Source organism: Heterodontus francisci, chromosome 33 (assembly GCF_036365525.1).
Source record: "Heterodontus francisci isolate sHetFra1 chromosome 33, sHetFra1.hap1, whole genome shotgun sequence".
NCBI lineage: Eukaryota > Metazoa > Chordata > Chondrichthyes > Heterodontiformes > Heterodontidae > Heterodontus > Heterodontus francisci.
In genome coordinates, this window is record NC_090403.1 from 31,528,790 (window position 1) to 31,545,343 (window position 16,554).

At 43.8% G+C, this 16,554-nt stretch overlaps 1 protein-coding gene across 1 annotated transcript in view; it reads right to left on the minus strand.

Moving 5' to 3' along the window:
* Positions 1–330: 330 nt before the first annotated feature.
* LOC137347914 (BMP and activin membrane-bound inhibitor homolog) overlaps positions 331–16,554 on the minus strand; it is a 45,779-nt gene continuing 29,555 nt past the window's right edge. The window contains exon 3 of the mRNA XM_068012963.1: positions 331–994. Within this exon, the coding sequence (XP_067869064.1) occupies positions 576–994 (419 nt within the window). The 3' untranslated portion in view covers positions 331–575. The remainder of the gene's footprint in view (positions 995–16,554) is intronic.

The following is a 16,554-nucleotide window of genomic DNA, read 5'->3' on the forward strand; positions in this document are numbered from 1 at the left end:
TGTGAGTCACCACATTCCGTTAGTTTACAAAATGTAATTGACAGAATAAGAGAATAAAGGTGAAGATATCCCCAAAGGCAGAATACATGAAATAGCATCAGATAAAGCTACCAAAAAGATTACTGTTTGCAGTGTTACCAAATTTATAATTATATTTAACATTATAATACAATCATTCAGAAGGTGTGTATCTGTAAATAAACCTGACATGCATTGTCCATCAGTATTTGAAATTCTTATTCAGCAAGGGCCCATTAGAGTTTACAATCCGGCAATTATATCAAAGAAAAGCATTGCACTCTACACCCCTGCCCGCCCGCCCCACCCACACCCAGCCTGCCAAGGGATCGCTCAAGTTGGACACTGGCAAGTAAAACAGTGCCAGGGCATTGAAACAGCAACTCAGAAACTGGCACCAAAACAAGTCATAAACTACAAACAGCATTGCCAATTATTTCATTATTAATCATGGCTGCATTTTAATGGAAATAAGAGGCCAATTTTAAACTTGCATGGTTAACTGCGGGCCTTGAGATTTACCCGGCAAGTTAATGGTTAAGCAGGAACACCCATAATCACACCAGCGTTGGCTTCTTGTAGCCACTGTACACGTCCCAAGGAAAAAATGAGCCAAGTTTTTCACTGTATGGGTCCAAGTGCTGTAGCTTATTATGTACCATGCAGTAGTTTTCATGGTCTCTGACAGTCGTTGTCGTGGCTTCAAGGTCCAAGTTTCCCACCAGGAATTTTTCTGTGGGAGGCTTCTGAAAGCTATAGTGCAGTCGGGAGATCATCTGCTCGTGCTGCCGCTGCAGGCGCCTGTTTTCACTTCGCAGCATTCGAAGGGCTAACATGACCAGCAGCACCAAGATGAAAGCACCTGCAATGCACACAGCTATCACGGCTGCCCTGAACCAGATCTCCTTGGCATTGGCCTCTTGCTGGTAGGCCAGGTTCCTATTCCCAGATGTCCGCTGCTTCTTGGCTCGCCGGTCTGAAATCAGATTGAGAGGCCATTTTAGCAACTTATTGCAACTCAAGTTTATTTCTAATCAGTGTAGAGGTTTAATCATTCCAATACAAAAAAGAGGAAAACATACAATAATTCACAAAAATGTGTCTTTCACTGTAAACATTAATACAGTGTTCCGCTGTTAAATGCAAAATTTCTTAAGATCATAAAATCATATGGCCCAGAAGGAGGCCATTCAAACAATCGTATCTGTGTCAGCTCTTGTACTATGGGGTGAATTGACCAGCACTGGAGTGCACAAATCTGTGCACTTACAGCTATTTAAGAGTTAGGGTTTGTGATTTTGGTTTATGCATATTGGCTCCTGAGATTTATGTAGTAATCCTGGCTGGAATTATGGTTATGTGGATGTCAGGATGAGGAGAAGATTGGCCTCAGCTGTGATGCCCCCTATGGTTGACAGCCATGCCCTTATCAAAGTGTCTGTTGTGGCTCAGTAGGCAGCAATCTGCTCTCTGAGATATTTAAGGGCCTCAGCCCATCGTTGCAAGCCTAATTGTGGTGGTGGTGGGACAATAATGGCCTAGTTAGGGGCCTCAATTGGCGGCGCGGTGGGAAGGCCATTCTCAAGCTTCCCCAACCCGGACTTAATTTTGGCGGAGGTGGGAAGGTGGTGTGGATCCCCTCCCACCAACATCCCACCCAATTTTATGATCTCCCTGCCTCCAAACCTCCCATGGGGGAGAGCATAAAATTCCCCTCCACACCTCCCCCCCCCCCCCCACCCCCCGGCACGCTCCGGGGTTACTTGGTCAATATTTATCCCTCAATCAACATCACAAAAATAGATTATTTGGTCATTACTGATTGCTATTTGTGGGAGCTCGCTGTGCACAAATTGGCTGCCATGTTTCCTACATTACAACAGTGGCTACACTTCAAAAAGGTACTTAATTGGTTGTAAAGCACTTTGAGACATCTGGTGGGCATGGAGGGCACTATATAAATGGAAGTTCTTTATTATGTGTTTTCAAATGAATAATGACCATTTTGATCAGTAATTGATGGGTAACAGGCCCACAGAATCACATCTCAGCACAGAATCAACACATTCAGATGAGCAGCTGGAGCAGGAAATTTGGCAGAGGACAAGAGAGTTGATTCATTGCTCTAGAAATAGTTTTTTAATGTAAATGGTGTGGCTTCTACAACATCAGGAACACAGGCAAGGCATGGTACTGAGCTATGGTGTATTCTACAAAAGAAAGCACTGCATAGTACGAGTACTTTAACTACATCTGTTATGTTCCATCAACCAGCAGCAGAGTGCTGGCAACATTTCCCATTTACTAACATTAAAACTTAAAGATGTCTCAAGGAAATCACTTGGGAATTCCTTAAACTCTGAACAATTCAAAAGTTGGCTTAATACCCACACATATTAATATGAGGTTGAAGTTGTATTGGAACATCTTTCAAGGTGATCCCGTATCTGAAGCTAAAGCTTGATCTCATACTGATCTTGTTAGTTTTATTGCATATTTTTGCATTACTGTGAGGACAAAACCATTTCACAGCCATGTTAAATGTGTTATGTAACAGCTCTATAAACTCTGTTTGCAATAATTAACTCTTCAGAAGGATTCAGCTAATGAAATCAACTATCAGAGAGTTTGTACTTCATGTAAGTGAGAAGTCAAATGAAGATTTGAGTTCTACATTCTGTTGTGTCTCTTTATAAGTACTTAAACAAATTTTTGAAATATGCACATAAGGGTAGATTTGTGTCTTCACTGTCTAGACTCTAATCTGGCAGTGAGGAAAGACATTCCTTTATAGAAACTGACCAGTTTTCATGCTATTAATTTTAAATAAGGTTTTTGCCTTCACAACACATGTGTTGATCGTCGGTGTTGAGAAGTGCTTGATATCTGTCCTAAATTTCTCTTTCACCAGTTTGAGCATGTGCTTCCCTAGTATTAGTCTTAATGGTGTGATTTAATTTTAAGCAAAGTTCTAAAGTCACCTATTTACTATCTTACATATGAGGTACACTGCCATTTCACCACCTCCATTTGAGGTTGAAGAGTCCTATTTTCTCCAGTTTTACCTCATGACTCAGCTCATTGACTTAAGGGACCAACCACATGTCTCTTCTCTTCACTGCCCCCAAAGCTTGACTGTTTCTCCCTTGTGTCTCACTGGCCAAAATTGGACACTGTGCCCATGATGATGTGGTCTGGTCACATCAATGTATGTCTCCCAACTTGTACCCTTGTAACAGCAGTTGTCATGCAGACCCCCACCTGCCAAGAATGAGGCATATTAATTTTGTCATATGAACATTGATTTTAAACTGGTGCTGGGATGACTTGTTAAAAAAAATTCACCAGACACTTAGCTGGAAAAACATTTGCATACTAACAGACAGTGCTTGGAGAGACAAAGGACTATTCCCTGGTCCATTTAACCCAAAATGGACTGTGATCACCAGACAATGAATGTGAGGAAGCTCACATTCTAGGATGACTGCTAAGATGACAGAATCCACAAACAGAAGTGGTCAAACCAGCTAGTCACATAACAAACCTGCTGGGGAACCTTTTTTTAAAAAATTGTACCAGAGAAAGAGAGAGGCAGCTTTGAACTAAAACCTGGAATAAGGAAGACACGTAAACCTCGAGAGAAAAGACTCCGACATTGAAACAAGTTGAAGTGTGAACTGGGCCCCAACAAAGAGCAGGACCGACCAGCAACCAAAGACTCCACATTGAACTTAAAGGACTGTAACTACCAAAGATCGTCTCAAACTTTTCCCCTTTATTCCTTCTACTTTTTCTGTCTCTATCTGCGTGCGTGTTTATGGCGTATGCATGCTAGCATGGTCATGTCGCATATTCGTAGTCGGTAACCGAATTAGAATTTAAGATTAATAAACTTCTACCTTTCTTGTTTAAAATCTAAGAAAACCTGTCTGAATTGATTTCTTCACCTTACAATTGGAAAGCGATGAACAAGGATTCACTAAGGGGGAAGCTAAAACACGGTGTTTTTTTGAAAATTAAACCCTGTTACGGTTAAACCAGGCAAAGGCTGAGAGGGAACCCTTAGACCCCTTTCAACTGGTCATAACAGAAATTTGGGGGCTAACATCCAGGATTTGACCCACAGAAAAACGTAAAATTGGAAGTGGGAATCCAAATTGATCCCAAACAAAAGAGAAAAGATTTCAATACAGGTTTTCTTGTGGTTGTGTGTGCTAGAATACTAACATGTCTGCAACTGAAGCCAGTAGCTGCCCAAGCCAGGGTGAAGTAACTTGTGATAAGTTAAAAGCACTGTCTATGGAGGAGTTGAGAAAAATGGCTGAGCAGTGTGGGATCACTGTAAGTGGCAAGGCTAGGAAGTCTGAACTCCTAAGACTAGTGGCCAACCATTTTTTCCTTGAATCTGAAGAAGCAGAAGCAGGGTTAGAAGTAGACCCAGACAGGGTATTGCTAGCAAAGCTACAATTGGAACAGAGGAAACTTGAATTAGAGGAGAAAGTAGAGAAACAGGAGAAAAAGAGAGACAGGAGAGAGAAAGAAAGAGCCTTCCAGAAGGAACGTGAAGACAAAGAGAGGGAGGAGAGAGAAAGAACCTTCCAGAAGGAATGCGAAGGGAGAGTGCTGAAGCAGCTTGTGTTAACTAGGGGGCAACAGAGTAACCCCAGCGAAAGCATGGCCAATATGGAGGAGCGTAATTCAGGGCTGGGTACAGAATTGTTAAAACCTTCCCAACTGATCCCAAAATTCAATGAGGAAGACATAGAAGCGTTTATTGTGTCTTTTGAAAAACTGACAAGGCAGTTAAAGTGGCCAGCTGAGGCTTGGACTCTGCTGTTACAGAGTAAATTAGTAGGAAAAGCCCATGAGGTTTATTCTACATTTCCAGATGAAAGTTCATCAGATTATGAATTTACAAAAAATGCTATCCTCAGGGCATATGAGTTAGTACCGGAAGCCTAATCGCCAAAGGTTTAGAACCCTCAAGAAGCAAGCTGATCAAACATACCTGGAGGTAGATAAAGGTGGTTAGGAAAGCAGATGGGATACTTGCCTTTATTAGCCAAGGCATAGAATAGAAAAGCAGGGAGGTTATGATGGAGCTGTATAAAAAGCTAGTTCGGCCATAGCTGGAGTACTGTGTACAGTTCTGGGCACCACACTATAGGAAGGATGTGATTGCACTGGAGAGGGTGCAGAGGAGATTCACCAGGATGTTGCCTGGGCTGGAGCATTTCAGCTATGAAGAGAGACTGGAAAGGCTATGGTTGTTTTCATTAGAGGGGGGACCTGATAGAGGTATACAAAATTATGAGGGGCATTGATAGGTTAGATAGGAAGAAACGTTTTCCCTTAGCGGAGGGGTCAATAACCAGGGGCATAGATTTAAGGTAAGGGGCAGGAGGTTTAGAGAGGATTTAAGGAAAAAATATTTCACCCAGAGGGTGGTTGGAATCTGGAATGCACTGCCTGAAGGGGCAGTAGAGACAGGAATACTCACAACATTTAAGAAGTATTTAGACGAGCACTTGAAATGCCACAGCATACAAGACTACGGACCAAGTTCTGGAAAATGGGATTAGAATAGTTAGGTGCTTGATGGCTGGGAAGACACGATGGGCCAAAGGGCCTGTTTCTAAGCTGTATAACTCTATGACTCTATGGAGTTTGAGAGAAATAAGCAGCTGGCTTTTGACCAGTGGCTGAGGGCTCTTAAAGTACAGCTCAGCTATGAAAATCTCAGAGAACTAATTTTGCTAGAGGAATTTAAACACTCTCGCCCACTCTCCATAAAGACACATGTAGAGGAACAGAAGGCTCATACAGCCAGGCAAGCCACAGTGCTGGCCGATGAGTTTGCTCTCATTTAGAAGTTGGTTTCCCAGGGGAAAACCTTTCCTCATCATCACAAATCCAAAAAGGACAAAGGATGGGAAGGTGATAGAAGCCCAAGCACTCCTGGGAGGGAAGGAAAAGCAGGAGACATAGGGGCCCTTCTCCAGCCAAAAAGGAAGGTTCTGTGAGTAGGAGCGAGACCCAGAGACTTGTGTGCTGACTGCTGGAAACTAAAAGGAAAACCTGTAGGGTTAATCAGGGCACACGCGCTCAGTGAAGAAGTGAACCTGATGGAAAGCACAGTGAGACCCAGGAAGCTTACAGCTGCAAGTGCAGGAAAATTTAATAGGATTCTTGAGGGTTATCAGAGTTGTGTGTCTGAAGGGAGAGTAACCCGATACCCTCGAGTTGGGCAAGCAAGCCCATAGCAATCCTCAGAGACACAGGGGCCACCAGATCCACCAGAAAACCTGCCTGAATTGATTTCTTTGCCTTACAATTGGAAAGCGATGAACAAGGATTCACTAAGGGGGAGCTAAAACATGGTGTTTTTAAAAAATTAAACCCTGTTACGGTTAAACCAGGCAAAGGCTGAGAGGGAACCCCTGGACCCATCTCACCTGGTCGTAACACAGTACACAAGTGACTGTGGTGAAAAATGGCTGGTTAGGTTGGATATTGTCAAATCAAACAGGAGCCTCTGAGTATGATGACTCTGAACAGTTTCCACTGCAGGAGGAAGTTAATATTGTGGAACTTCAGCCATAGATCCTTGTATAGTGTAATCTGTGATACTATAGCAAAATTGCTGGTACTTGTATTAAATACCAAAGATGAATCATAAAGTTACATGCCAAAACATTTATTATTTAATGAGCTATTGACACATCTAATTCTTCTGTTACTGACAGTATTTAGTCTGCCTCTAATCAGGGAATCTGTATTTTCCTTACATTTGGAATGCATTTCCTTTATGTTATATTCATAAACAATTATTTTCCCACCAATTCACACAGCAATATTCTAACGCAATAGTAGCATCTAGTTACACAACCCCTTAACAATCAAACACTTATAAACAAACACCAAGCACTCAGGGCAAGAGGTCGACTTCTACTTGTACAGCATCACTTAACCCATTCTCTGCTTCACAAGTTTTCTCATGTCATCATGCTACCAACATCCAGTCATTATGGTTGGTGCTGAACTTACTGACTGGGCCCAACATAAGAATTATTAGGAACAGGAAAAGGCCATTAGGCCCAACAAGGCTGTCCCTTCTTGATAAACCAACCCCACCAATGCTTCTCAGCGTATCTCTCAATTTCTACTCTTGATTTCTACCAAATAGTTCCAGTTATCTCGTGAAGCGATTTATTCTGTTTCCTGCAGCAGCTTTTCCCCTTGATTTTTTTTCAGAACAATATTGCATTTGGGGTGGAAAAGTTCCATGTGACCTCACTTCTGACTCTTACTATCCTAATTTTAAACTTATGTTCCTTGATATTTGGATGAATCACCAGTCAGCATATTTTGTCGTGAATTGTCGTCATAATTCAAAAAGTTTAAAGACCTAAACTTCTCGGTTAACTCAGAATCTCCCAAATTCTAACGTAAGCAAAGGTAACTAGTCTCCAATATACTCACCCCAAATTAGTGGAAAGTTGTGTGACATATGGCACACTGTTCTATAACTGGAACCTTTTCTCCAGTGCAATATTGCAAATTGCATTTTGTTTCACAACATGGCTGAGAGTAGCAGGCAGAGAAGTGAAATTTAGTGTTGCAACTCAAGTGCATAGTGATACTGGGCCTGAGTGAGAAAATAGAGAAACTTAACAGTGTTTAGCAAAAAGTGTGCTTCCTTCAAATGATTAAGTACGGTATGGGGCAGTACTGACTAGGAAGAACCCAAGTCTGCTAAATTGGCTAATCTCTGCCTTGGTAGCAACTGGGGGTGTTATAATTGGCCTTCTTGATCAAAGTTCCAGAAGGGAAAAAATCAGCCAAAGTTCCTGCCCCCGATCTCTTGGAAAGTAAGTGTATGTGGGCTTTGGATCAGGACAGGATTGGGTTTGGCTGTGATTTTCTTCCCTGCCCTCCAGTCAACTTGCCTGCTAATATGGATTGTGCAGACTCAAATGAAAACCACCTCTTCAGGCAATGAACCAAGGACCAGATGGCTGCCAGCACTCAGTGAACCAAACAACAAGAGTCCCACCCTCACAAGAGAAAATTAAGGAAGAAAATACAAAGAAGGTTTCAAACTGTGGGGCAGATTTTGAGGAAAGGGGATGTGTAGTGCCCTGAAATGGTGCAACTGACTTACTGCCCTGTTTCTACTGACAGCGTAGATGATCTATTCTCCCCATGGTCTACCTTTCAACAGACAGAGCATCCATTAATAGGGTCGATGGAGCAGGAGGTGGGTCTCATGGACAAGATGAGCTTGGAGAGGCCATGAGCGGAGATAGGAGAGAAACTAGAGAAAGTTGCAAGTTCAGGGCTATGGCGGGGGGAGTTTTAGAGGAAGTTGGGGCTGGTCGGCTAGTGGAAGGGGGATGGGGGGGGGAAGCAGCAGAAGTAGCTGATCAGATGGGCTCAATTTTAGTGACAAAGAAGTCCATGAGCTCTTTGCACTTGTTGGAGATGGGGGAGGGGGGTTGGGGGCGCGGTGCAGTGGAGGAACCAGGGAAGAGAGAGGTTTAAGACGGCTTGCAGTAGAGAAAAGAAGAGGGTTCTTTTGCATTCCGGGATGATCCTGGAATAAATGAGCAATATTAGCAGATAGGCATAAGACCTGATAGTGCTTTATGTAGTTAAATTGGGCAGTGAATGGCTAAACCATTTGTCGCCATTTCTGTTCAAGTCCTGTGCCCCTTGGACTTGAGGGGGCAGAGATGAAGGTCGTAACAGGAAGAATGTCCAAGGTTTGAGAGAGAGTAATGGTTTTAGTGGGGACTAGGGCATCAAAGGTGGAGGTGAAGATGTGGTTGAGCAAATCAGTAGCTGCAGAAATGTTGTAGCGAATGAAGGGCCAAAGGCTAGAGAATTGGGATCTTGAAAGTGCAGTTGTAAATGAATTGGGGGATAGTTTTTTTTCAGGGGTGGATACAGAAAGAAGTAGGTTTGGGACAGGGAAGAGGTTGTAGGTGGAGAGTGACACAAGGAAGTGATCAGAGTTGGCACAATCTGTAATTGATATGATTGGAATAGCGAAGCCATGTGAGATGGCAAGATCAATGTGGAGGCCATGAATGCAGGTTGGGGAGCTAACATGGAGGGAGAGATTAAGGGAGGATAAGAGCACAGTAAACTCAGAGGACAGCATAATGAGTTGAGATGGAGGTTGAAATCACCAAGGATGAGAAGTTACTCGATGCAGAGGCTAAGGGAGGAAAGCCGTGAAGATATCTTGGTGACAGGAGGACTGGTCCATTTGGAGGGCTGGGCTTTGTTAGCATATGGTTGGTGGGCTGCGAACAGAAAATCAGCACCCAGGGTTAGCCCATAGGCTCTGAGCTACTACAACAATCGGGTATACTGAGGAGCCAGCAGGCGTCTGTTCTCCGAGGGCAAGGGGAGGGCCGGGAGCATCCCATGCGTACGGCAATGTGGCAGGTTGATTTTTTGGAGCCTGGAGGAGCTTCTAGGTTCCTTTTTGCCTTGATGGCCAGATAATACTACGTGGAGCATGGAAGGAGCATACTGTCCGAAAATGGAAATCAGGCTCCAATATATGTCATAATACCCTGATTTGCATATAGAAGGGCCTACCATCTGACTCAAATAGATGAGCGCTACATAAATACAAGTTGTTGTTGTCAGCACGACCAGTCAGCCGGTAGTTGCACTCCATCAGCCAGCCACCTGAAACCTGTACCCAGTCGCAATCTATCCCAGTTTTTTTGTAAAGCTGGTCTGTCTGTTGTTTTTATTTCTCTCCCTCTCTCCTTCTTTAGGTCTCCCTGGTGCATGGGTTGATCCCTGAGTGAGAAGATGCAGATTAAGACGATCACCAAAGTCTCTATCTGCCATTCGTGAGCTGTCTGCTGGTGGCCTGGGGTGACTAGGTCTCCATTTTTTTTCCTTCTTTGCTACTCAATGCTCACCCTTTCCCCAAGTACAGTGCAGCTAAAGATCAGAAACTCATCATGAGGGAATTAGAGCTTCACCACAGAATAATGTCACTCTGATCAGTGTATGGAGCACCAATGAGTTTTAGCACTGCTCCATTCTTGCAATCACGGATACAATCAGGCTCATCAATACTTCCATACTAGGCAAGAGACTCTGCTTGAGAGTGCAGTGTCTCACATGTTCACCTCAGGTCCATAAACTAGGCCATTGTTGATGTAATAACAAATATGGAGGCAGTTTTGGGAGATTAGACTTGTCCAGGACAAGTGACTGCACATTTTTAAACAGGGAAAGATCTTCTTTAAGAAGCACAACAATTGGTAGAAAGATTCTGCAACAGTTAAAGGTCTTTTAAAGAAGAGGAGGATCAGGGTGAAGTAATTAAAGCCCTATAATTGGTTCACCATGGCCTATAAATCAGTGGTTTCTAACTGTTATAGTTTAAGCTGATGGTTAACATTCAAGTTGCTGCTATTCATTATTCTAAACAGACTCCCTTTTAAAAGATTTATATTTGTAAAATGATGTTTCTTCAGATAAAAAGTTATAGAAAGCTTAGTATTCAAAACTAGAATGACAGGGTGTTTGTGTTCAATATTACTGACCCATCTTAAAACTATTATAATTTTCAATTAACCCACTTTGGTTTGAATTGCCTCCGCTACTCTTTGGATTCCACAGATGTTTATGATTACAGATCGAGTTTTTATAGTTTTATATAAATTTCAAAATTGGGAATGTTACGAATATCGCACACATGTGCGTGCCTATATAAATGTATATATAATATGCCTACACACAACACATGCATATGCACACTCTGATAAGCAAGTCCTATGTGCTTTTCCTGTATCCTCACAGAGTTGAACTCAAGATCCATCAGACTGCTTTCTGTTCTAAGGACGAACCAGTACTACACTCCCAGTGGCTGTAGAGTGGGCTGTGGCTGGTTCTGACTCGCTTTCTGCCTGTTACCCTTACAGTGCTCTGCTTGGCAGCTAGTATTTTTGTTGATATTAGCAGTGTGCAGTCTATGCTTTCTCTTCACGTTAAAAAAAATGTTCAATACTAGCGTATAATGATTGCAAATCCACGGGACAGAAGGGGCATTTTTTTTTAGTTCTGCCTTCATGTCAGACAGGAGTTATACTCCACACAGTGAGAATCTAAAACAGTATGAGATAGCTTGACTTTAATGCACTCAGGAGTCAGACTGGGGCCCAAATATCATCACCTTTACATCAGTGCTTGGCCATGTGAGCCGCATGGAAGATGGCAGGATCCCCAAAGACACATTGTACAGCGAGCTCGCCACTGGTATCAGACCCACCGGCCGTCCATGTCTCCGTTATAAAGACGTCTGCAAACGCGACATGAAATCGTGTGACATTGATCACAAGTCGTGGGAGTCAGTTGCCAGCATTCGCCAGAGCTGGCGGGCAGCCATAAAGACAGGGCTAAATTGTGGCGAGTCGAAGAGACTTAGTAGTTGGCAGGAAAAAAAAAAAAGACAGAGGCGCAAGGGGAGAGCCAACTGTGCAACAGCCCCAACAAACAAATTTCTCTGCAGCACCTGTGGAAGAGCCTGTCACTCCAGAATTGGCCTTTATAGCCACTCCAGGCGCTGCTTCACAAACCACTGACCACCTCCAGGCGCGTATCCATTGTCTCTCGAGATAAGGAGGCCCAAAAGAAAGAACATCAGTGCTCACTCAGAACAACAGGACATCTACACAAAAGGCAGAATGACGGAGGAGAATCCTCTCCCCCATCATGTCATAGAGGTCGAGCCTGAAGCAAGGCCTTGAGATTCCACTACTATTATCAACTGCCACCAACCAGCTGGCATTATTTACATTATACAGAACTTATCCTTTCCTAACAATTTTGTTTAATGATTCTGTTTCAAGACTGATAGCATTATGGTCATTTTGTTTTTAGAGTGACAAATATCTTCTGTCTTAATGTATAGAGTTAGCACGGATAATTGGTAATTTTGACTTTGAGTAATAGCATAAAATGATGATATCAATCTAGCCATTTGTTATTCATCTCTCCCAATCGAAGTCAATAGAAATAAAAATTAGGTAATAGGGTTGCCAACCCTCCAGGATTGCCCTGGCATCTCCAGGAATTAAAGATTAATCTCAGAAAAATAACAGGGTCATTGTGTTTTCTTTGATTTCTTTGAATACTTTTATTTAATGCATGGGAATAAAGACTATTTGACTAACAGTGAAGAATCATCCAATTGTGTAACATAGGGATGGATTTTACTTTAGGCGGACGGGATTTCGCCACCAACGTAAAAGTCAGTGGTGAACCCGCTTCCGCCTAGCCCGGGGATCCGTCCCTCATTTTACGGGTCCCCGGGCTTTAATTGTCCCAAGGCGGGACTTCCACCTGCTTGATGGAGGAGGTCCTGCCTCAGTGAGCTGCCGGCCTATCAGTGGGTTGGCAGCTCTTAGTCCAAGCAAAGCCACCAGGAGCAGTGGCCACTGCTGGGACTGCAGCCCAGCCGACGACATGGAGCCAGGAGCAAAGGTAAGTTGGGCATGTCTCACCAGTGTGATCGGTCCTTCCCTGGTGAGGCTGGAATGGTCGTTTGGAAGGGGGGGGTGGAAGGCAGCCCTCAATCGGGCACCCTGTGCCCAACTGCCAGGACCCCCCGGCATGTGGAAAGGCTGGCAGCTATCGCTGGGTGGCCATTTTTTTATCCATTCATGGAATGTGGGCATCGCTGGTTAGGCCAGAATTTATTGCCCATCCCTAATTGCCCTTGAGAAGGTGGTGGTGAGCTGCCTTCTTGAACTGCTGCAGTCCATGTGGGGTAGGTACACCCACAGTACTGTTAGGAAGGGAGTTCCAGGATTTTGACCCAGCGACAGTGAAGGAACAGCGATATAGTTCCAAGTCAGGATGGTGTGTGACTTGGCTGGGAACTTGCAGGTGGTAGTGTTCCCATGTATTTGTTGTCCTTGTCCTTCTAGTTGGTAGAGGTTACGGGTTTGGAAGGTGCTGTCTAAGGAGCCTTGGTGCATTGCTGCAGTGCATCTTGCTGCCACTGCTGCCACTGTGCGTCAGTGATGGAGGGAGTGAATGTTTGTAGATGGGGTGCCAATCAAGCAGACTCCTTTGTCCTGGATGGTGTCGAGCTTCTTGAGTGTTGTTGGAACTGCACCCATCCAGGCAAGTGGAGAGTATTCCATCACACTCCTGATTTGTGCCTTGTAGATGGTGAACAGGCTTTGGGGAGTCAGGAGGTGAGTTACTCGCCTCAGGATTCCTAGCCTCTGACCTGCTCTTGTAGCCACGGTATTTATATGGCTACTCCAGTTCAGTTTCTGGTCAATGGTAGTCCCTAGGATGTTGATAGTGGGGGATTCAGCAATGGTAATGCTGTTGAATGTCAAGGGGAGATGGTTAGATTATCTCTTGTTGGAGATAGGCATTGCCTGGTACTTGTGTGGTGCGAATATTACTTATCAGCCCAAGCCTGGATATTTTCCAGGTCTTGCTGCATTTCTACACGGACTGCTTCAGTATCCGAGGAGTTGCGAATGGTGCTGAACATTATGCAATCATCAGCCAACATCTCCAATTCTGACCTTATGATTGAAGGAAGGTCATTGATGAAGCAGCTGAAGATGGTTGGGCCTAGGACACTGCCCTGAGGAACTGTCTTTAAATACAGCCTTTAATGTAATAAAACATACCAAGACACTTCATGCAAATACATGATTCCAGATAAATTCAACAGATTTTCTGTAAGGAAGATGACCAGCAGTGGCAGCCCCCGAGAAGTCTGTAAGAAGGAAGACCAGTGGTGGCAGCTTCGATGGAGAGAGAGAGAGGGAAACCTGCTCTCAGAAGACTGATACTGCGAAAGGCTGTGAAGACTTGAACCTGTTTCAAAAGTTGAGGTTTGTGGAGAAGTAAAAGACCAACAGGATCACCAGGGATTGCCTTATTCAGGGAAGTCCAGGTCAAAAGTGCTCGTAAGAAGTGAGCAAAGAGGACATTAACTTTGTGAAAGGTTGGGGAGATCCAACCTATTGCAACTGGGAGGAGTTTGGAACTTTTAACTGCAAAAGCTTTGCTGTCAAGGAGGACTGTGTAATGGTTTTAAAGAGTTTTTATAAGTAAAGAAAATATCTTTCTCTGTAATTTGGGGTATCAGCTACTTACAAAGTATTATTTAGTTAATGGGGATTTCTTTTAGTTTAATTGTAACAAGAAAAGTCTTAAATCATGAAATCTTGTCATGTACTTCTCTAAATTGGTCTGGGGAGTTCATATCTCGTGTGTTAACATTAATGGTTTCACTGAGGTCGTAACTGTTCGATTCTTATAATTGTGAAAAATTCCTTGAGCATTGTTAAACAATTGTTACAAGCAGCACTTTCATATGATGAGTATTATATAGTATTATAAATTAGAATCCATTTGAAAGGGGTCCTTCAACCAAAAAAGTTTGAGAACCACTGACCTGAACAATATTAGAAGGCAACTTTCCTGGTGCTTTTAAATCTGTGCATTGCACCATTACTGGGGTTTACGTTGTTTGTTATTCTGTTTTGTTTTGTAGTGTAAACAGGGTATATTAACATTACTCTGGCTGGCATCTCGAGCACCTAAACCAGTGACTCCTGGCATCAACGTGAACAGGACCACAGTCTATCTACTTGGGGCACCAGATGGTAAAGATACTCTCATTACTTCTGATGGAAGCAGTTCACCAACCGATGCTCTGAATATACCCAGTTTATTTCCTGAAGTGGACACAAAGAAGTGGCTGTAGCACATATGGACATGCGCAAGATCGTGCAAAGGGCACAGTTGTTCAAAGGTTGTTTTCGCAACCTGAATTTTCTAGCTGCCAGTCATGGCTCAACAATCTTCTGCTTCTGCTTTGGTTGTGTTGGCATCACAGACTAACATCCGCCAACATTATGAATGTGGTTAGCACGAGCTAAACCAGACATGACCCGCTGAAATGGTAGTCATGGTAAAGAAGAACTCATTAAATGGAGATGATCTAAAGATGGGTCTTGAAAATTTCAAGTGATGGGGCTATGACTATTTCCTTTGACAGCTTGTCCCACTGTGGGATTGTTCTTGGAAAGAAACATTGTTGATACACTAGGCTGAACTTTACAAGCCCTCCGACATCGGGGATCGTGGCAGGGTGGCCCGGAAAATACTTCCAGGAGAGGCCCACCACGACCCCCGATGCTGAGAAGGGCCCGCCGCATTTAACCGGCAGCAGCGAGGCCTTGGTGCAATCCCTCCCCCCCCCACCCCACTGCTTAGCGGTGGGGCTTTCATTTTAATATTAAAATTAAGTTAAAAAGATGTAAATTAACTTACCTTGTCCCGGCGGCCATCCCACGCCGATATTCCAGCCGCCGGCCTGAACTCCTGTGCCTTTGGAACTCAGTTTGGAGTTCCGAGGTGTGACACTAGTGGGGAGGGGTGGGGGGGAGCAGTGAGATTATCAGTGAGGGGGTGGGGAGTGGGGAAACCACTTTGTATTGGCTGTGTGGATGGTGGGAAGAGGTTGAAGGGCAAATGTTACGAGGTTGGGAGGGACAATTTGGGTTGGGAATAAAGTTCATTTTGGTGATATAGGCCCAAAAACAAACATTGGGGGAATCGGGGTGGAAAAGGGCCTCCAGCATTTATTTACATTTTTAAAAACAATGCACCACAATATAACTTTAAAAATTAAAATTTCTTCTAAGGGCTTGAAGCCCTTTTAAAATGGTGCCGGTGTCCACGCAGTGGCGTCGGATGTCGTTGCTGGGGATGGAGCGGCCACCGCCTCTACGTCATTGGGGGCGGCCGCTCTGCCCAGTCCATTTAAATAAACCCCAGCGCAAAATATTGTGGGGGCTCAGCGACGGCGCATCCACGTGGGTAGACTGCCGAAATCAGAGCCCACCACTGCGATTGCAGCACTGTCATAAAATTCAGCCCACTGTCTTGTACTTTGTCATTGTCAGAGGGCACTAGGTACTTATTTCTGTCAATTCCCATCAGTTTATTCCATAGTTTATGGAACATGGCCAGTCTACTTTTCTCCCACCTTTGTTGTAGTGATTCCCATTCTTAATCTTTGATCAAGGATGGGACACTTGTGTATTTCCCATACTGATTAGTGCAGAATCATGCTACATGTCTTTCGATCGCATCAACCTTATTTATATCTCTTGCTTCTTCGTCAGAAGCTGGTGCATTCAAATCCTACTCCAGACACTTGAGCAAAAGATCTAAGCTGACACTCCTGTGCACTACTGAGGGAGTGCTGCACTGTTGGAGATACTGTCTTTTTGACGAGACGGTAAACAAAAGCACCGTCTACCCTCAGGTGGATGTAAAAGATGCCATGCCACTACTTCAAAGAAGAGCGGGTGAGTTAGCCCTGGTGTCCTGACCAATATTTATCCCCCCTAACCAACATCACTAAAACAGATTATCTGGTCGTTATCACATTGCTGTTGTGGGACCTTGCTGTTTGAAAATTGACTGCCAAGTTTCTTACATTATAACAATGATTAC